Source organism: Carcharodon carcharias, chromosome 9, assembly GCF_017639515.1.
Source record: "Carcharodon carcharias isolate sCarCar2 chromosome 9, sCarCar2.pri, whole genome shotgun sequence".
NCBI lineage: Eukaryota > Metazoa > Chordata > Chondrichthyes > Lamniformes > Lamnidae > Carcharodon > Carcharodon carcharias.
This window is the reverse complement of record NC_054475.1, coordinates 44,981,252-45,002,145: the sequence shown is the minus strand read 5'-3', so window position 1 is coordinate 45,002,145 and position 20,894 is coordinate 44,981,252. Positions and strand designations below refer to the sequence as shown.

The 20,894-nt window shown below is 42.5% G+C and overlaps 1 protein-coding gene and 1 long non-coding RNA gene across 4 annotated transcripts in view; one reads left to right on the top strand and one right to left on the bottom strand.

The window, feature by feature from the left end:
- The window catches only part of LOC121282202, an 86,960-nt gene extending 77,686 nt beyond the window's left edge, over positions 1-9,274 (bottom strand). For both annotated transcript variants that reach the window (XR_005944013.1, XR_005944012.1), the window contains exon 1: positions 9,108-9,274. This is a non-coding gene — a long non-coding RNA (uncharacterized LOC121282202). The remainder of the gene's footprint in view (positions 1-9,107) is intronic.
- LOC121282201 (differentially expressed in FDCP 6 homolog) overlaps positions 1-20,894 on the top strand; it is a 282,331-nt gene that overhangs the window by 55,706 nt on the left and 205,731 nt on the right. For both annotated transcript variants that reach the window (XM_041195784.1, XM_041195783.1), the window contains exons 2-3: positions 5,139-5,279; positions 19,843-20,028. In XM_041195784.1, coding sequence (XP_041051718.1) covers positions 5,139-5,279; positions 19,843-20,028 — 327 coding nt within the window. The remainder of the gene's footprint in view (positions 1-5,138; positions 5,280-19,842; positions 20,029-20,894) is intronic.

The window sequence follows — 20,894 nt, the reverse complement described above, 5'->3', positions numbered from 1 at the left end:
ATGATCTTGGTGAACGGCGGAGCAGTCTCAATGGGCTGTATGACCTAATCTTGCTCCTGTTTCTAATGTTATATTCTTAGTCCTGAATAGTTCTGTGGCCTTCACAGCTGCTTCCAAACAAGCCCACAATGCCTGGTTCTTCAACCAGTGGGAATTTGTCCTAATGGCATTTCCCAAGCCTTTAGCTTACTGCCTTATGATCAGGCTGGATTCAGTACATGACGGATTGGGCACCTGCAAATCGTGCATTGACCAACTACCTTATGTCTAGGCTGATGCGAGATTGGAACTCTAGCATGTTTAAGGGATGTAATGCATCTTAATGCATGATTTACGTTGATTCCCTTCTGCATTTCTGCATCTTCTCAACCTCTTGATGCATTATCGCATACAGCCCAGCTTGGGTACTGTTCCACTTGTGCTTGTGACTTTTACAGAATCACAGAATCACACAGTGCAAAAGAGGCCCTTTGGCTCATCGAATCTGCACTGACATGTGAGAAACACCTGACCTACCTCCTAATCCCATTTACCAGCACTTGGCCCATATCCTTGAATGTTATGACGTGCCAAGTGCTCATCCAGGTACTTTTTAAAGGATGTGAGGCAACCCGCCTCCACCACCCTCCCAGGCAGTGCATTCCAGACCGTCACCATCCTCTGGGTAAAAAAGATTTTCCTCACATCCCCCTTAAATCCCCTTGTGACTGACCCTTCAACTAAGGGGAACAGCTGCTCCCTATCCACCCTGTCCATGCCCCTCATAATCTTGTACACCTCGATCAGGTTACCCCTCAGTCTTCTCTGCTCCAATGAAAACAACCCAAGTCTATCCAACCTCTCCTCATAACTTAAATATTTCAACCCAGGCAACATCCTGGTGAATAATCTCTGCACCCCCTCCAGTACAGTCACATCTTTCCTATAATGTGGCGACCTGAACTGCACACACTGCTCCAGCTGTGGCCTCATCAAGGTTCTATACAACTCCAACATGACCTCCCTACCTTTGTAATCTATGCCTCAATTGATAAAGGCAAGTGTGCCATATGCCTTTTTCACCACCCCACTAACATGCCCTCCGCCTTCAGAGATCAATGGACACACACGCCAAAGTCCCTTTGTTCCTCAGAACTTCCTAGTGTCATGCCATTCATTGAATACTTCCTTGTCAAATTATTCCTTCCAAAGTGTATCACCTCACACTTTTCAGGGTTAAATTCCATCTGCCACTTATCTGCCCATTTGACCATCCCGCTTATATCTTCCTGTAGCCCAAGACACTCAACCTCACTGTTAACCACCTGGCAAATCTTTGTGTCATCCGCAAACTTACTAATCCTACCCCCCACATATTAATCTATGTCGTTTATATAAATGACAAATAACAGGGGACCCAGCACAGATCCCTGTGGTACGCCCCTGGACACTGGCTTCCAGTCACTAAAGCATCCTTTTGTCATCACCCTCTGTCTCCTACAACTAAGCCAATTTTGAATCCACCTTATCAAATTACCCTGTATCCCATGTGCATTTGCCTTCCTTATAAGTCTCCCATGTGGGCCCTTGTCAAAGGCTTTGATGAGTGGGGAACAAACAACAAGTAATTAGTCAACATTCATCACACACAAATTATAAATTTGAGAACTCAGTGTGTCAGCTAGGCTGGAGGTGAAGGATCCAGCAATATGGAATGGAGATTACAACAGAAAAATAGAAGTACAAAACCATTAATAACATAGTTCAGAATTAGATATTTTATATTTGATACAGACAAATCATATGTTCCACACTTTATACTTGGTAAGATTCTGAATTTTTTTTGAAGTGATCATTTTCCCTCTTTCTTTTGATCATTATCAATATTAGACATCATGGTTAGGATGCTGGACAACAATGAGGGTTCTCTTATATTGCTGGTTCAACATTTGGAAAGTGTATCCCTTGTGATATGGTACATTTCAACTTGATCCTTTGTTCATATGGGTCAACTGATCTCGAGACAAGCCAGTGGTGAAAGCCGCAGAGTCTCTGGGCTTGGGACAGGGGAGATATTTGTCAGCACTCTGGCTCCTTGTCTCTATCCAGTGGCACCTGCTGAGATCAGATGAGACTAGGCACAAAAAACATGCCTTTCTAGGCTGACATCTGAAGAATGGCCACATAGGATAGATCTTCAACTTGCTATCTGCGTCAGATTGCCCACACATTTTCACTTTCATTGATTTTAATCGACAATCAACTCAAAGCACCCAGGGTTTATTTCATATCCATTTTATACCCTTGGTCCTCAGTGTCTGATGCTCCTCATGCTTCTGACTTCCCCTTTGGCCTTCTCCATGTCTTGATGAAGTCTTTCCCTCCCTGCCTATTGGCCTACCAGACCTATCCTTTCTGTCTCCTATCCAATTTGCTTCCAGTCATCTACCATCCAATTTGGATTCATTCTCAGCAGCGTGTACATTTGAAAGAAAAAAGAAAAGATATAGGCCTTTCATGACCTCATGATGTCCCAAGGCAATTTCTATTCATTGAATTATTTTTGTAGTGTAATTGCAATTGTAATGTAGGGACTTGCAGCAGCCAATCTGTGTACAGGAAGGTCAAACAAATAGTGATGAGATAACTGACCAAATATCTGTTCCGTGATCTTGGTTAAGAGACAAATATTGATCAGGACATCAGGAGAAATATAACTCTATGACTCTAAATCCCCTGCCCTTTGGACTAGTATCATAAGATGTTTTACGTCCACCATTAAATATTCATTTTCTTTACGGAGTGCAGGGATGGAGGGACCTGGCATTATATATGGACAAATTATTGAAGGTGGTAGGGCAGGTTGAGAAAGTGGTTAGTAAGGCATATGGGATCCTGGGATTTGGAAATAGAGGCATGAAATACAAAAGCAAGGAAGCTCTGGTGAAGCTTTATAAAACACTGACTTAGCCTCAATTGGAGTATAATGTCCAATTCTGGGCACCAAACTTTAGGACAGATGTGAAGGCTTTAGAGAAGATGTAAAAAAGATTGACAAGAATGGTTCCAGGAATGAGGGACTTCAGGTTACTTAGATAGATTGGAGAATCTGGAATCAAAACAGAAAATATAAGATTAAAGAGATTAACTGAGTGGACAAAGATCTGGCAAATAGTGTATAATGTGGAAAATGTGAATTTGTCTGTTTTGGCAGGCATAATGAAAGAAGCATATTATCTAAATGGTGAGAGATTGCAGCGCTCCAAGATGCACAGGGATCTTGGTGTTTTAATGCATGAATCACAAAAGGCTAGTATGCAGGTACAGCAAGTAATTAGGAGAACTAATAGAATGTTATCATTTTATTGCGACTGCGCCCCGCCGATGCTGCCAGACCTGCTGAGTTTTTCCAGGTAATTCTGTTTTTGTTTTACAAAAGTAGGGAGGTTGTGCTTCAATTATATAGAACACTAGTGAGACCACATTTGGAGTACTGCGTACAGTATCGGTCACTTTATTTCAGGAAGGATATAAATGTGTTGAAATCCGTTCAGAGAAGGTTTACCAGACTAATACCTGGAATGGTTGGGTTGTCTTATGAGGAAAGGTTGGACAGGTTAGGCTTGTATCCACTGGAATCTAGAAGAGTAAGAGATGACTTAAATGAAACCCTTAAGATCCTAAGGGGTCTTGACAGAGTGGAGTGGAAAAGATGTTTCCTCTTGTGGGAGAATCTAGAACTAGGGATCACTGTTTAAAAATAAGGGGTCACTCATTTAAAACGGAGATGAGGTGAAATTTGTTCTCTGAGGGTCGTGAGTCTCTTCCTGAAAATGCGGTGGAAGCAGAGTCTTTGAATATTTTTAAGGCAGAGGTGGATATATGCTTGGTAAACAAGGGGGTGATAAGTTATCAGGGGTAGGCAGGATGCAGATTTGAGGTTACTATCAGATCAGCCACGATCTTATTAAATGGTGGAGCAGCCTCAAGGGGCCAAATGGCTTACTCCTGCTCCTTGTTTGTATGTCCGTAAAATGCTAGAAATGCTCAGCAGATCTGGCAGCATCTGTGGAGAGAGAAACAGAGTTAATGCTGCAGGGTCTGTGAACTATCGTCTGACCTGAAACATTAATTCTGTTTCTATTTCTGAAGATGTTGTCAGGCCTGCTGAGCGTTTCCAACATTTTCTGTTTTTATTTCAGATTTCCAGCATCTGCAGCGTGCGTTATTTTTGAAGAAGCTCCTTGGAGAAGAGAAGCTTGATAGGGGATTTGATAGAGGTGTTCAAAATTATGAGGGATCTAGACAGAGTAGATAGAGAGAAATTGTTCCCATTGGTGGAAGGGTTGGGCACCAAAGGACACAGATTTAAAGTGATTGGCAAAAGAAGTGACAGCAACATGAGGTAAAACATTTTTAAGCAGCGAATGGATAGAATTTGGAATGCCCCGTTTGAGAATGTGGTGGAAGCAGGTTCATGCAGGGCTGCCAAAAATGAATTGCAAATGAAAAGAAAAGAATTGCAAGTCTATGAAGAAAGGGCATGGGAATAGGATTAGTTGATTTGCTCTTACAGAGAGCCAGCATGGACAATTTGGGTTAAATGGCCTCCTGTGTTGCAACAACTCTATGATTCACCAAGAATGCAGATGAGACCTCTATTTAATGTCTCTTTGAAAGACAGCACCTCTGACAGTCCAGCAGTCAATCTGTATTACACTGAAGTGTCAGCCTGGATTATGTGCTGAGACCAGGTTTTGAATCCAGAATTGCCTGATTCTGAGGTGACAATGCTGCCACTGACTCAAGACTAACCCACCATATCACTGAATTGTGGGAGGTAGTATATAAACGCTGACTTCTGGGATGAAAACTCGCAGCTTTAACTGAAATAGCGTGGGCACAATTTTAAAGGGCCTATTCGACACACTGCTACTCAACATTGCATAAGTTGTTTTGCAGATTAATAGTGTGGCGCTTTGGAATCAGTGGTAGAGGAAAAGCACATGTTTATATTTTTGTAGGAAATATTTCACTATGGCTGTCTAACAGCACTTGTAAGGAAGTGGATGCAGAACTTGACAGCCTGATTGAGTGTGCTGGCAGTCATTTGAGACTCTAAAAGGAAGTTAGTAACTTTGCTTGTTACTATTCTCTAGGTCTTGTCTCATAATCTTTGCACAGTCTTGCACATCCCACATGACCCAGTGGCACTTGAAGAGCATTTCAGAGATGATGATGATGGGCCTGTCTCCAGCCAGGGTTATATGCCGTATCTCAATAAATACATCCTTGATAAGGTAACCTTTATTTTCCAAATATGTGTTTTTGTCTCTCTCTTTGTTCAACATTTATGATTTAAGGATTGTTTAATTCCCTGTTTCTAGGAGAGTAGGAAACTAACTCTACGAAGGTCATGTTATTCTGTTTACTTGGTGCAGTTGACCATTGCAGGAGGGAATCTATCTATAATGTATTGGATGACATTGTAATACTCACTGCCTAGGGAAGCCCAGATATCATTCCAGGCTTAATGACAATGCCTGGGCTTCTACTAAATACTTTCCTCAGTACTTGGGTTATAAGTTAAATATTGCTGAAAAGAGAGGCATGTTGTTGAAGCTTTATGTCTTCCCCCAATCAGGAAAAATGCAAGAATGTCAAATTTCAAACAATCACAACAATTTATATTACAAGAGAAAAGGGGTGCTGATTGGTTAGCATGTCAACTCTGATTGGCTGAGGCATTGCCATGGAGAGAGCAACTGGAATTTATTGGCCTGGGCCTGTAAAACCCAAAACAGAACGTCTATTGTTAGATGTGATTCCATGATTGGGCACCCACTTAATTAGCGGCTTTGTATTTCTATTGTCACCATATATTTGTGAGTTATATATAGTTCAGATTTCCAGTGTTAATATTAAACTTTTTTTTGTTGCATTTAGTTTTATACAGATGCGTTTCGGCTTAAATGTTTGGAAAAGTGTTCTTTGTTTTTAGATATGCAGTTTGATATGAATTTAAGCCTCAGAGGCATAAGAACCATGTTTTAACCAATTAGTGGAAGGGGGTGGGGGGGGCGGTGTAGGGAAGCTCTTTCCGTTCTGATGCACTTCCTGAGCTATGCACTTAGTGAAATACGTCACAGGACTTTCTTGACTAAATAAGTTGTTGACCTGAAACAAGTGCCTACTAGTATTGTGCTCTTTATCTGATGCTCTGTGAGGTTTGAATCTTCTTTTGACTTTTCAGACAAGTGTAGGTTGTTTGTGTGAATATTACCCTGACCACCAAATGTGTGAGGCTTGGATTTTTCCCAGCTCCTTTAATGGAGTTCATTGCACTGAAATGTTTGAACCTTACATCGAGTATAATGTACAGAATCAGGCTATGCTGGTATTTATGCACCACACAAGCCTCCTCCCATCCTATTTCATCTAACCTCATCAGCATAACTTTCTTTCCCTTCTCCCTCCTGTACTTATTTAGCGCCCCCTGAGACAAAATCCCCTTTTCACACTGAGCACACCGTCCTTCGTGTTCCGTCGCTGTGCTAAAATAAGTTAGATTCAGAACAAATCTAGTGGCTCAAAATTGGACATCCATGACGTGCTGTGGGCCATCAGCAGCAGCAGGGTTGTATTCAAACACAATCTGTAACTTCATAGCCTGGTATATCCCTCACTCTACCATTAGCACTCCTTTTCTAACAGCACTGTGGGTGTACCTACACCACAGGGACTGCAGCGGTTCAAGAAGGTGGCTCACTACCACCACCTCAAGGGCAATTAGGGGTAGTCCATAAATGCTGGCCCAGCCAGCAATGCCCACATGCTGTGAAAGAATTAAAAAAAAAGACAGGGGAGCATCCCTGGTTCAGTGAGGAGTATAGAAGATCATGCCAGCAGCATCATCAGGCATATTGGAAAATGAGGTTCCAATCTGGCTAAACCATATCACAGGATTGCAAACGGGTCAGGCCACAGCTCTGCAGTCCTGCCACAACCAGTTGTAAGCAGTGGTGGACGATTAATGGTTGCAGGAGGCTCCATGCACATGCCCATTCTCAATGATAATGGCTCCTAGCACGATTGCAAAAGACAAAGCTGAAGTGTTTGCAACCATCTTTAGCCAGAAGTGCTGAGTGGATAATCCATCTCAGCCTCCTTCAACCATCAAAGATTCCAGTCTTTAGCCTATTTAATGCTTTCGACATGCTATCAAGAAATGGCTGAGTATATTGGATACATTAAAAGCCCTGGACACTGATCACCCAACACTCTAATTTTTCTTGTAGTGTGTGATTGATTCGTTTAAGTATGTTGGTCCATAAGATTATTTTCAGCTGTCGCAGATGCACGGTAACTTAAGGGAGTCAACTTGTGCCGACCTATGCGTGAACTTTCAGGTTGCTGTGCAGCTGCACAGCTTAGAGGGAACATTGCTCCCAACACCACCCAGCTGTAGTACTGAAGGCTTGTCCTCCAGAACTGGCTACGACCTAGCCATTCTGTTCCAACACACCTACAACACTGGCAGCTACCTGACAAGGTGGCAGCTTGTCCAGGTTATATCATGCCCACAAAAGCAGGACAAATCCAGTCCAGCCAATTACTGTCCCGTCAGTCTACTCTCAATCATCAGCGAAGTGCAGGAAGATCTCATTGACAGTGCTATCAGAGGCTAGGAATTCTGTAGAGAGTAACTCACCTCCTGACTCCCCAAAGCCTGTCCACCATCTAAATGGCACAAGTCAGGAGTGTGTTGGAATACTCCTCACTTACCTGGAAGTGTACAGATGCAACAACTGAATAAGCTCAACTCATCCAGGGTAAAGGAGCCCACTTGATTGACAACCCATCAATCACCTTGAACATTCACTCCCACCACCACCATTGCACCGTAGCAGCAGTGTGTACCATCTACAAAATACGCTGCAGCAACTCACCAAGGCTCCTTCAATGGCATCACAACCACTACAACCTAGAAGGACAAGGGCAGCAGATGCCTGTGAACACCACCACCACCTCAAGGGCAATTAGGGATGGGCAACAAATCTTGGCCTTGCCAATGACACTCGCATCCCATGAAACAAAAAAACGAATCTTGTTTAGCAGAGGCACAATGAACAAATTAACTACCAGTTGTTCCCCCTTCCAAACAGTTCCGCACCCAGTATTGTACCGAGTTTTGATGTTTCTTGAACCATTGGACTATTCAAGTTAATTAAAGGGGGTAAGTGTCATAAAGTCATAGCATCATGGAAGGTGGCCATTCAGCCCAGTGAGTCTGTGCTGGCTTTCCTGTAGAGCAATTCAATTAGTGCCATTCCCATGCTCTATCCCTGGAGCCCTGCAAGTTCAAGTGCTCGTCCAATTTTCTTTTGAAATCATTGATCATCTCCGTTTCCACCATCCTCGTCGACAGCAAGTTCCAGGTCACTGCCACTTGCACCCTCACACCTTTCCATACCTCTTGCCCAAACCTTAAATCTGCATTCCTGAGTCCTTGTACCATCAGCTGATGGAAACAGCTTTTCTTTGTCCACCTTACCTAAACCTTGCACATCTCTATTTTTCCAACTGCATGTTTATTCATCAGTGTTGAGTTCATTTACATTATAACTCTTTCAAAATTGAAGTCCCTGACTGACTTCAACCCACCCGTTTTAATTTTTTTATTTACTTTCTCTCAAGCTCCCACAGGTCTTGCGCCATTACCTGTTCCCGCAGGACATCAGTTACTGATTCCCTAATCAAATAGAAAATATACAGTCCTCTATAGAATTAAAATATTTTGAAAAGATGTTTTTTTGATGGGATCTTACCAACAAGATTGGTTCAACGCAGCTTTGTGTTTCTTAGCTTGTGGGTTCATTGCACGACACAAAACTGCCCACAACTCAAAATAAACTGGTTTTAAATAAATAACTTCCACAAGGGAGTAGGAGATGGTGGCGTAGTGGTAAAGTCACTGGATTTGTAATCTAGAGGCCCAGGCTAATGCTATGGGAACTTGGGTTCAGATTCCACCGCGGCAGCTGGTGTGATCTAAATTCAATTAATAAATAATTATAAAGATAGTCCCAGTAAGGGTGACCATGACAACAATCATTGTAAAAACCTACCTGGTTCACTAATCTTTTTTGGGAAGGAATCTGCCAGCCTGATCCAGTCTAGCCTGTATGTGACTCGAGGGGGCAGGATTTTCTCTTTGTTGGATAGGCGCGGTGGGCGGGTAGGCCCAGGAACAGCCGAGAAACGGACCGCCAGCCGCAATCGGACCCCAACCGCGATTTCACGCCGGCTGGCCAATTAACGGGCAGCCAGTGTGAAAGGCGCACTGAAATGCTTAGCACTGCCGGGGTGGGGACAGAAGGAGCGCGAGCCCTACAGTCTGCGCCTATGCGGGGGGGAACGCACATTGAAAGGTACAGAGTTGCCTCGGAGCTAAAAAAAAAAATGTCACAATTAAAAATAAAGATTTTAAAAGTAAGGGAAACATGTGCCCAGATGTGACTCAGTTACCTGAACAGGGGCATATTAAAAATTATGTTTAAAAATTTTAAGTTTTATTTAAATTACTGTTGGAAACCTCATCCCATCCATTGATTAATGGTCTTAATAAGCCTCTTAATTGCCGACGGGCGCACTGCCCACTCTCTCTTGTGCACGCCACCTGAAATATTGCACGAGAGCACAGTGACGTCGGAATGCTGGTCCGACGCTATTGTACTCTATTTTACTCCTGATCTGGTCAGCCTCACTCCCGCCCACGGGACGTTAAATTCTGCCCCAGGTTTTCAGAGTTAGAAATTTAATAACCAATAATACTGTGAATTGTGGATCTTAGCTTTGTACATTCAGAATTAAAAACACAAAAATACAATTTTTCCATATTTGCATCAAAGGAAAGATGCACACAGATTCAATAAATTACCGATTGGACTGGAACCTGCTGAATTTCAGTGGTGGTGACAGGATGGCCACAAGTTTTTGCACTGATGGTGATTTACTGAGCCCTTACATATATTGTGTGTATATACGCACAACTCTGACAACTAAATAATTTTGTTGCCAGAAGGAAGTAAAGAAATATTTCTTGCCATCTGTCCTAAGGTTGGCCATGGTACTTCCAATGCACTCCTCTCTGCTCTGGATACCATATATATTGGTTTGGTTGTATGGAGGTGCTTTAGGTGAATTCAGTAGTGGATATTTCCCACATGGACTCCCTGCATTCTCTTTCCCCATCTCCCTGATCTTAAGTCTTCTATTAGCTAATCTACTTATTCAATTGATTCATTCATTCACTAACATGGTGTGCTTTGTTTCTTGTGTTCATGATTCCCCCACCCTTGTTTTGCATCTGTAGGCTTACCATTGACTGTTTTTGTTCTTTAACAGTTGTGTGTAATGTGGTTTGTTGATCTGCATTTTATTTGGCGAGAGGTTTTAATTGGCTCACTTTGGTTCATTTATATCAGGTTTATTTTTGGAGCCAAAGAGGTACCTTAAAATCTGGCAAATTGGCTTCACTCAGCATTTCTGAAACTACTGAAGGTAAATGCCAGTCAATATCTGGTAGGAAGCTGTTTACTATTCGAGTGAGCAGTCTCACACTGCTGAGGGGGAAGATCTAAGGTTTTTGGAGGTTTGTTCATCTGGGCATGTTCAAGTTTAACATTGCTAGTATAGTTAGGTAGTGTTCACTGATGTAGTCAATGCATGGTGTACAGAGCTCATTTCTCCTGATGGGTAGGGTTAAGTCAACATTGAGAATTCCATTTATTTCCCTTTTTTCTCCCTCTTTTATTGCACCACATTTTGAAACAGTTTATTTTTGGCGGTCCTTTTACAGCCTGGCTTTTGTGTTGAGTTGTTTGACTGAACAAGTCTTGACAGTTACTTTTGGTGTGAGGAGCAATTGTTTGGTTTGGCCGCCTCCTTCGGTCTTTCCAACGTAAGAGCCTGCAGTTTTCACTTGGTTGTGCTGGTTTTCTTGGCAGACCTCACCCAAAATCAGGGTAATCAGTGCAAAAGATCATGAATTTTTTAAATGCTTATCGTGTTCAATGCAATTCAGGTTTCTACAAGCTTTTGCGCTAGTTGTAGAAACATTGAGTTAGAAGCAGTCCCTCCGCACCCCCCCCCCCCAAAAACTACCCCCTCCAGCCCCTGACCCCGGTGAATTGTTCACAATTTTGTTAATTGTGCAATAAAACAAAAAATGCTGGAAAAGCTCAGCAGGTCTGGCAGCATCTGTGGAGAGAGGAACGGAGTTAATCTTTCGAGTCCAATACGACTCTTTTTTGGTTGCGAGAAATGTCACCAGTTCTCAACCAGGCTATGTATTTCACCATTTGTCACTCTTTCAGGTCAAATAGATAGAGGATCTTACAAGTAAGGTAGGTGAATTGAGGGCGTTGATTAACACATGGGAATATGATATTGTTGCAATCACATAGACATGGTTGAGGGAAGGGCAGGACTGGCAGCACAATATTCCAGGGTATAGAATCTTCAGGCGTGACAGGGTCAGGTCGGTGGGGGGTGGGGGGGGGGGGGGGTGCGAGGGTGATGTGGTGTAAAAGAGGAGGTGGCATTGCACTATTGATCAAGGAGTCAATTACTGCAGTAAGGAGGGATGGTATCTTAGAAGGTTCCTCAAATGAGGCCATATCAGTAGAATTTAAAAACAAAAAGGGGGCAATCACTTTGCTGGGAATGTACTATAGGCCTCCAAACAATCAGGGAGATGGAGGAGCAGATATGTAGGCAAATCTCAGAGAAGTGTAAAAATAATAGGGTTATTAATAGTAGGGGATTTCAACTTCCCCAATATTAACTGGGATAGTCTTAGTGTGAAAGGCTTAGAGGGGGCACAATTCTTAATGTGCATCCAGGAGAGCTTTTTGAGCCAGCACGTAGGAAGTCTGACAGGAGAAGAGGCGGTACTGGACCTAATCTTAGGGAATGAAGCCAGGCAAGTGGTAGAAGTGTCAGTGGGGGAGCATTTCAGGGATAATGACCATAACTCTAAGATTTAGTTATGGAAAAGGACAAAGATGGACTGGAAATAAAGGTCCTGAACTGGGGGAAGGCTGATTTTAGTATGATAATACAGGATCTGGCCAAAGTGGACTGGGAGCAGCTACTTTTAGCAAAGTCTACATCAGACCAGTGGGAGTCATTCAAAAAGCAAATAGCGAGAGTTCAGGGACAACATGAAGATGAAGAGTAGCACCAACAAGTCCAGGGAACCCTAGATATCAAGAGATAGAGAGAATTGGATAAGGAAAAAAAAGGAAATTTATAGCAGATACAGAGGGCTGAAAACAGAAGAAGCCTGAGAGGATTGTAGAAAGTGTAGGGGATACTTCAAAAAAGTAATTAGGAGAGTGAAGAGGGGGTATGAAGAAACACTGGTGGGCAAGGTAAAGGAAAATCCCAAGGCATTTTGTAAATATATTAAGGCAAGAGGATAAGCAGGAAAAGAGTAGGGCCCATTAGGGACAAAAGTGGTAATCTGTGCATGGAGCCGGAGGACATAGGTGAGGTTTTGAATGATTACTTTTCATCTGTGTTCACTATGGAGAAGGATGATGTAGGTGTAGAAATCAAGGAGGGGACTGTGATATACTTGAACAAATTAGCATTGAAAGGGAGGAGATATTAATGGTTTTAGCGGGCTTAAAAGTGGATAAATCCCCACACCCAGATGAGATGTATGCCAGGCTGCTATGTGAGGCAAGGGAAGAGATTGCGGGACCTCTGACACTAACTTTCAAATCTTCTGGCCACAGGAGAGGTGCCAGAGGTTTGGAGGACAGTGAATGTAGTACCATTATTCAACAAGGGTAGTAGGGATAAACCAGGTAATTACAGGCCAGTGAGCCTAACATCAGTGGTAGGGAAACTATTGGAAAAAATTCTGAGGGACAGGATTAATCTCCACTTGGAGGGTTAGGGATTAATCAGGGATAGTCAGCATGGCTTTGTCAAGGGGAGATCATGTCTAACAAATTTGATTGAATTTTTCGAGGAGGTGACTAGTTGTGTAGATGAGAGTAGTGCAGTTGATGTAGTCTACATGGACTTCATTAAGGCTTTTGACAAGGTCCTGCATGGGAGAATGGTCAAGAAGGTAAGAGCCCAGGGAATCCAGGGAAATTTGACAGTTTGGATCCCAAATTGTCTTAGTGGGAAGAGGCAGAGGGTGATGATCAAAGGTTGTTTTTGCAATTGGAAGCCTGAGACAAGTGGTGCACCGCAGGGATAGGTGCTAGGATCCTTGCTGTTTGTAGCGTACATTGATGATTTAGACCTGAATGTAGGAGGTATGATCAGTAAGTTCGCAGATGTATGAAAATTGGTGGTGTCGTAAATAGTTAGGAGGAAAGCCTTAGATTACAGGACGATATAGATGGCCTGGTAAGAAGAGCAGAGCAGTGGCAAATGGAATTTAATCCTGAGAAGTGTGAGGTGATGTATTTTGGGATGACTAACTTGGCAAGGGAATACACAATGAATGGTAGGACCCTAGGAAGTACCAGAGGATCAGACAGACCTTGGAGTACATGTCCATAGATCCCTGAAGGCAGCAGCACAGGTAGATAAGGTGGTTATAGAAGGCATATGTGATACCTTCCTTTACTAGTTGAGGCATAGAATATAAGACCAGGGAGGTTGTATTGGAGCTGTATGAAATGCTAATTAGGCCTCAGCTGAAGTACTGTGTGCAATTCTGGTCACCACACTATAGGAAGGATGTGATTGCACTGGAGAGGGTGCAGAGGAGATTCACAAGGATGTTGCCTGGGCTGGAGTGTTTCAGCTATGAAGAGAGACTGGATAGGCTAGGGTTGTTTTCCTTAGAGCAGAGAAGGCTGAGGGGGTACCTGATAGAGGTATACAAAATTATGAGGGGCATAGGTAGGATAGATAAGAAGATACTTTTCCCCTTAACAGAGGCATCGATAACCAGGGGGTGTAGAGTTAAGGTAAGGGGCAGGGATCTTAGAAGGGATTTGAGGAAATGAATTTTCACCCAGAGGGTGGTTGGAATCAGGAACTCACTGCCTGACATGATGGTAGGGACAGGAATCCTACAACATTTAAGAAGTATTTAGGTGAGCACTTGAAACACTGTAGCATACAGGGCTACGGGCCAAGGACTGGAAAATGGGATTAGAATAGATTGGTGCTTGATGGCTTGCACGGACGCAATGGGCTGAAAGGCCTGTTTCTATGCTATATAACTCTATGGCCAGGATTTCCCGGTCAGCGAGCAGGGGGTGGGGCCCGCTCGCTGACGCATAAAATGACGTGGGATGACATCGGGCCGAACTCCCAACTCCCACCCTGCATCATTTCAATTTTCTGATCGGAGGAGGCTCAGTCAAATCAGCTGTGCACTCACCGACCTGTCAACGGCCTATTGAGGCCATTGACAAAGTAATTAACATAATTAGTGGACCTGCCCGTCCAACCTTAAAGTTGGTGGGCAGGCCGGGAGCCCAGGCGGGCATTGGATAAAGCATGAAACCTCATCCATGGGCAGGACGAGGTTTCATGTAGGTTTTTAAAAATTTAATAAAAGTGTAACTAAAAGTGATGGACATGTCCCAACTCCTGTGACACTGTCACATGAGTGGACATGTCAGGGAAATATTTTTTTCCTGTTTTTAACATTTTTTAATGTGGAGCCGATCGTCCTGAGGCAGCACTTAGCCTCAGGGAGATGAGTGTGCTCTTTCATGCGCATGCACGAAAGAGCGCATTCTCGGCTCAGGGAATCCTCCTCCCCCAACCCCCCCCCAAAAACCCCGCCCGCACAGGGAGTGCATAGCACTTTCTTGTGAACGTCACACTGGGTGGGCCTTAATTGGTCCGCTCACATAAAATGACGGCACGCCCCTGATTGGGGGTGCCAATCGGAGGCGCGCATCCCCGCTCCTGAACTTCCCCCCACAACGGGGGGTGGGGGGGTGGGTGGGATTTCTACCCTATAACTCTATATAGTCCATATCTACTTGATTTGCCAACGACGGAATGTATGGCAAGATACCAAGCCTGGTTTAGAACTGTTGAACCTCCTCTGCTTAAACGTACTGCAATTGGATTCCCTGTGGTTTGTCACGTAGGCTGTGGTTGTGGAGTAATGTCGTTAGACAAGTGCATGCTTTTACTCAGGCTGCATTTAGTAGCTCGTGGCTGCTGTGGAGAAATAAAGGAAGTTTGTGCTGACCAGAATGCATGGTCCGTCTTAAATCTGTTCAAAAGTATTTTCTAGTGTCAGGTTAAAGCAATTCAATTCAGACTGTGTGATATTTTTGAGGTGTGAATGTACATTATAATGTCAAATTCAAATGGTAGACCTACATGAATCCATTTCGTTTAAAGAAATGTGATTTTGGTTTGATCAGTATGTCTAGAATTAAATTAGTAGAAAGGATACAAAATGACCTACTTGGGTAAAAATATCACAGTGGAATCCTCATGTACATTTTGCAATGGGTTAGTATTGTTTACTGTTCCCATCTGCAACTCATCAAAAAGATTAAAATGTCAACTTCAGATTTTGAAAAGAATGATTTTGCATTAAAACCTGTAATTAAAATGTGGAAAAACTGAAAAAAAAGTAACTTTATAATGAAGCTGGGATATAATTGATGGAACATTTATTTCAATAATTTATTGTGTGTGGAAATTAAACCAGTGAATAGTGACAGGCACGTAACTAATGAGGCAAGTATGTGATCATCGACTTTGGACCTAGAAAAATAGATCAGTTTAACTTTGAAATGTTGCGTGTCTAGAAGCAGACCCAAGAGATTTCTAAGGGTCTTTTTACATAGATTATTAAAATGTCATGAACAGATACAAAAATAATTTTTAAAGAAAGACTAAAGGTATGCTAGCCTTTATATATATATATATATATATATATATATATATATATAGATATAGGTATGGTCTTGCGAGAGGTCTGTAAAATTATAATATCATTTCTACCCCCTTGTATTCTAGTTCTCTCTATATATATCTATATATATATAGAGAGAGAACTAGAATACAAGGGGGTAGAAATGATATTATAATTTTACAGACCTCTCGCAAGACCATACCTGTAGTGTTGTGTTCAGTTTTACATCTTAGGAAGGATGTATTGGTCTTGGAAGGAGGGCAACTTAAATTTACCAGAATGATACCTGGATTCCAAGGCTTAAATTATGAGGAGAGTTTACACAAAGTAGAGTTGTATTCCCTGGAACTTAAAAGGTTAAGGGGTGATTTGATTGAATATTTCAAGATATTAAAGGAAATTGATAGGGTGGATGGAGAGATGAATTCAATGGAAAGGACTTTAGTTCTGTCTTCACGGAGGAAGACTCAAATAACTTCCCAGAAATGCTAGGGAATCGAGGGTCTAGTGAGAAGGAGGAATTGAAGGAAATTAGTATTACTAAAAAAAAAGTGCTGGAGAAATTAATAGGACTGAAAACTGATAAATCCCTAGGGCCTGTTAATCTACATTCCAGGGTACTAAAGGAGGTGGCCATGGAAATAGTGGATGCGATGGTTGTCATCTTCCAAAATTCTGTAGATCCTGGAACAGTCCCAGCAGATTGGAGGGTGGCAAATGTAACCCTGCTATTTAAAAAATGAGGGAGGGTAAAAACAGGGAATTACAGTCCAGTTAGCCTAACATCAGTGGTAGGGAAAATGCTAGAGTCTGTTATAAAGGATGTGATAACAGGACACTTAGAAAATATCAACGGGATTCAACAAAGTCATCATGGATTTATGAAAGGGAAGTCATGTTGACAAACCTACTGGAGTTTTTTGAGGACATAACCAGCAGTATGGATAAGGGAAAACAAGTGATGTGGTGTATTTGGATTTTTAGAAAGCTTTTGATAAAGTCCCACATGAGAGGTTAGTGTATAAAATTAAAGCACATAGAATTGGGGATAATATATTGGCATGGATTGAGAATTGGTTAGCAGACAGGAAACAGAGAATAAAAATAAATGTGTCTTTTTCGGCAGGCAGTGACTCGGGTACCGCAGGGGTCAGTGCTTGGGCTCCAGCTATTCACAATATATATCAATGATTTTGATGAGGGAATCAAATGTAATATTTCCAAGTTTGCTGATGAGAGAAAACTAGGTGGGAATGTGAGTAGTGAGGAGGATGTTAAGAGGCTTCAAGGCAATTTAGACAAGTTCATTGAGTGGGGAAAATACATGGCAGATGCAGTATAATGTGGATGAGTGTGAAGTTATCCACTTTGGTAGGAAAAACAGAACGGCAGCGTATTATTTAAATGGTGCTAGGTTGGGAAATGTTGATGTACGAAGGGACCTGGGCATCCTTGTACACCAATCACTGAAAGCAAGCATGCAGGTGCAGCAAGCAGTTAAGACAACAAATGGTATGTTGGCCTTCATTGTGAGAGGACTTGAGTACAGGAGCAAGGATGTCTTACTGCAGCTACACAGGGTCTTGGTGAGACCACACCTGGAGTATTGTGTGCAGTTTTGGTCTCCTTGTCTAAGAAAGGATATACTTGCCATGGAGGGAGTGCAGCAAAGGTTCACCAGACTGATTCCTGGAATGGCAGGATTGTCGTATGAGGACAGATTGGGCCAACTAGGCCTGTATTCACTGGAGTTTAGAATAATGAGAGTGAATCTCATTGAAATGTATAAAATTCTGACAGGACTGGATGCAGGGATGGGAGATCCCTCCTCTGGCTGGGAGAGCCTAAAACAATGGGTCACAATCTCAGGATGCAGGGTAGGCTATTTAGGACTGACGTGAGGAGAAACTTCTTCACTCAGAGGGTGGTGAACCTGTGGAATCCCCTACCACAGAAGGCTGTGGAGGCCAAGTCGCTAAATATACTTAAGAAGGAAATAGATTTCTAGACACTAAAGGCATCGAGGGGTATGGGGAGAGAGCAGGAGTATGGCATTGAGGTAGAGGATCAACCACGATCATAATGAATGGCAGAGCAGGCTCGATGGGCCGAATGACCATCTTCTGCTTCTGTTTTTCTATGTTTCTATGATGTGGTGTATAATGGGTGGCTAATTCAATATTGCCCGTGTTACACCATCACTCAAAGTTAGCATGACCCCACTGAGTCTGAGATACTTATCCTGTGACTGTTGACTGTGACTTGAGAATGTTATGTCACCACATTTCAGCTGCAGTTTGAATTAGCATTACCATAACTAGTACATTGTCTGGCCATGTTTGTTGCTGCAGGAACACAATTAAAAGCAAAACTCTTGAGTGATCACTTGTGGGAAGCACTATGCAACAGAGCCCTGAGGTTTCTCAGGTTGTAATCCAAATGGAGTTCTGTACTGATCCCATTGGACCTGGCAATGCCAGCAGGATGACGCCTTCATCGGTCATGTGAACCCAGTGCCATTTTGGACACATCTCTGGCATCCTCCAAGCCAAGCCTACAAGAAGCTCTGGCGCCTTATTCTTGGGAAGGCAGTTGACAAAGTCCAAGACTTGATCCTTCTTATTATGTCTTTAGTTTCCGTAGGAAGTGGGCCAGCCTCCCAACATTTTATTAAAAGATTCAGCCCACGTACCTTTTTGTGAAGGCCATTATGCATCCACTCAGTCAGCGTATTGGCCCAGACAGAGTCAGGTCCTACGTGTGAAGCAGATGTGGGAACTCCAGAGTCGGGGATTTTTGTTCCAGCCGTCATTTGCCTTGCAAAAATGGTGGATAACAATGATGCCAACAACTTGTGTTTACGCAGTGTTTTAACCTAGTAAAAAGCCTCACAGGAGCATTATCAAATAAAGTTTGACATCAAGCCACATAAGGAGCTATTAGTGTAGCTGACCAAAAGTTTGGACAAAGAGGTAGGTTTTAAGCAGTGTCTTAAAGGAGGAAAGAGATATAAAGAAGTGGGGAAGATTAGGGAGGGAATGCTAGAGCTATGGGCCTTGGCAGCAGCAGGTACAACCACCAAGGGTGGGGCTGTCAAAATCAAAATCACGCAAGAGACCAGAATTGGAGTAGGGTTGTGATGCTGGAGGAGCTTACAGAGATGGGGAGAAGTGAGACCTTGGAGGAATTTCAAAGTAAGGATAATTGGAAGCCAGTGTAGATTAGTATGCATGGGGGTGATGGGTGAATGGGACTTTGTGCAGATCAGGATGTGGCCAGCAGAGTTTTGGGAGGCCTTAAGTTTATGGAGGATAGAAGTTGCGAGGCCAGCCAGGAATGCCCTGGAATAGTCAAGTCTAGAGGTAAGAGTTGATGAGGGGCTTAGTCGAGCAATGTTCTGGAGGTGAAGATACTGATGGCACAGATATGTAGTCGGAAGCTCTTCTCAGGATCAGATAGGGGCAATAAAGGCAGAAGTTTTGGCCCTTAGAAGTAATTGAGGGAACCCTTTCTTCAAATGAACACTGCAACTTAAGCAGCCAGAAACAAGGCTGCAAAATGTGATTGAAAATTCAATACTAACTTCAATCACCATTATTTGCATGTACCATTCTGACTGTCAGGATGTTTCAAATGGGGCAATACTTTTATTTTTGAAATAATAATTAAAATTCTGAAAAAATAATCCAGAAAAAAATTATGTATTACATTTATGTATAAAATTTACTGGTAATAGAATGTAATCTTATTTGTCGTGGCCACCCTGACTAAGGACAAGAATGTGAATTTTACTTGAATATGTGAGTTTGACAGTTTATTGAGAAGGCAAAGGTCTTGACTTTCCTGTTATGATTGTTGTGTGAAAGGAAATTTGGTTTCAAAATGTGTGCCTGGTTTAGCATCTAAAAGTAAATGCTGAATTCCTGCTGTCTTAGGTTGAGGAAGGTGCCTTTGTCAAAGAAAACTTTGATGAACTCTGTTGGACTCTATCTGCTAAGAAGAACTATAGACATGACAAGAATGGAAACTGCACTCTTTCTGATCACGATGCCTTCAGGTTATGGTGCCTCTTCAACTTTCTCTCTGAGGACAAATATCCACTCGTGATGGTTCCTGACGAGGTAAGAATTTTCTAGAAATTGTTTACTGTTGAATTGGTTTCAAAGAAATGCATTTGCTTAGATTAAATGCTGTGGATGTGGCTGCTGTTTTTTTCTGGGCACATGGATAATTTTGTTTCGTCTGTTTTTACATTGATGGGAGTGATAATGGCAACAGGAGCTTGGTTTGCTGCCTAATATAGATTGGGTGAATTCCTCACCCTGTGCTGGAACACATCAGACCTCTGCTCAGGCCGAGATGGAGAATTCAGCAGAGTGGGTGATGGATCCTATTTCCCTCTACATCATGGTGCTGCGCACTTATGTAGAACATCGTTTTTACATTGTTGGCTTTGTTACTTCTAATCAACCTGTAAGATTAGCCTTTGATATCGGTTTGTTGGATGCTGGGATTTCTGTGCACATCGAACTGGATGACATGAGGACAGTAGTGAGAGATGATCTTAGTTCAAAAGATCAAGGTGTACGATCAGTTTGGGTAGAGACGAGAAATAGCAAAGGTAAGAAGTCGGTTGTGGGAGTTTATAGGCCCACTACACTGTAGTTAGCTACACTGTAGGACGAAGTATACAGGAATGGGGGCTTGTAAGAAAGGTACTGCAATAATCATGGGTAATTATAATCATTTTATAGATTGGACAAATCAATTAGCAAAGGTAGCCTGGAAGATGAATTCATAGAGTGTATTCAGCACAATTTCTCAGAGCAGAATCTCCTAGAGCCAAGCCAGAGAGCAGGCTATTCTAGTCCTGGTAACGTGCATTGAGACATGATTAATTAATGACCTTGTAGTAAAGGAACCTCTAGGCAACATTGATCGCAACATGATAGAATTTCACATTCAGCTTGAGGGTGAGAAATGTGTG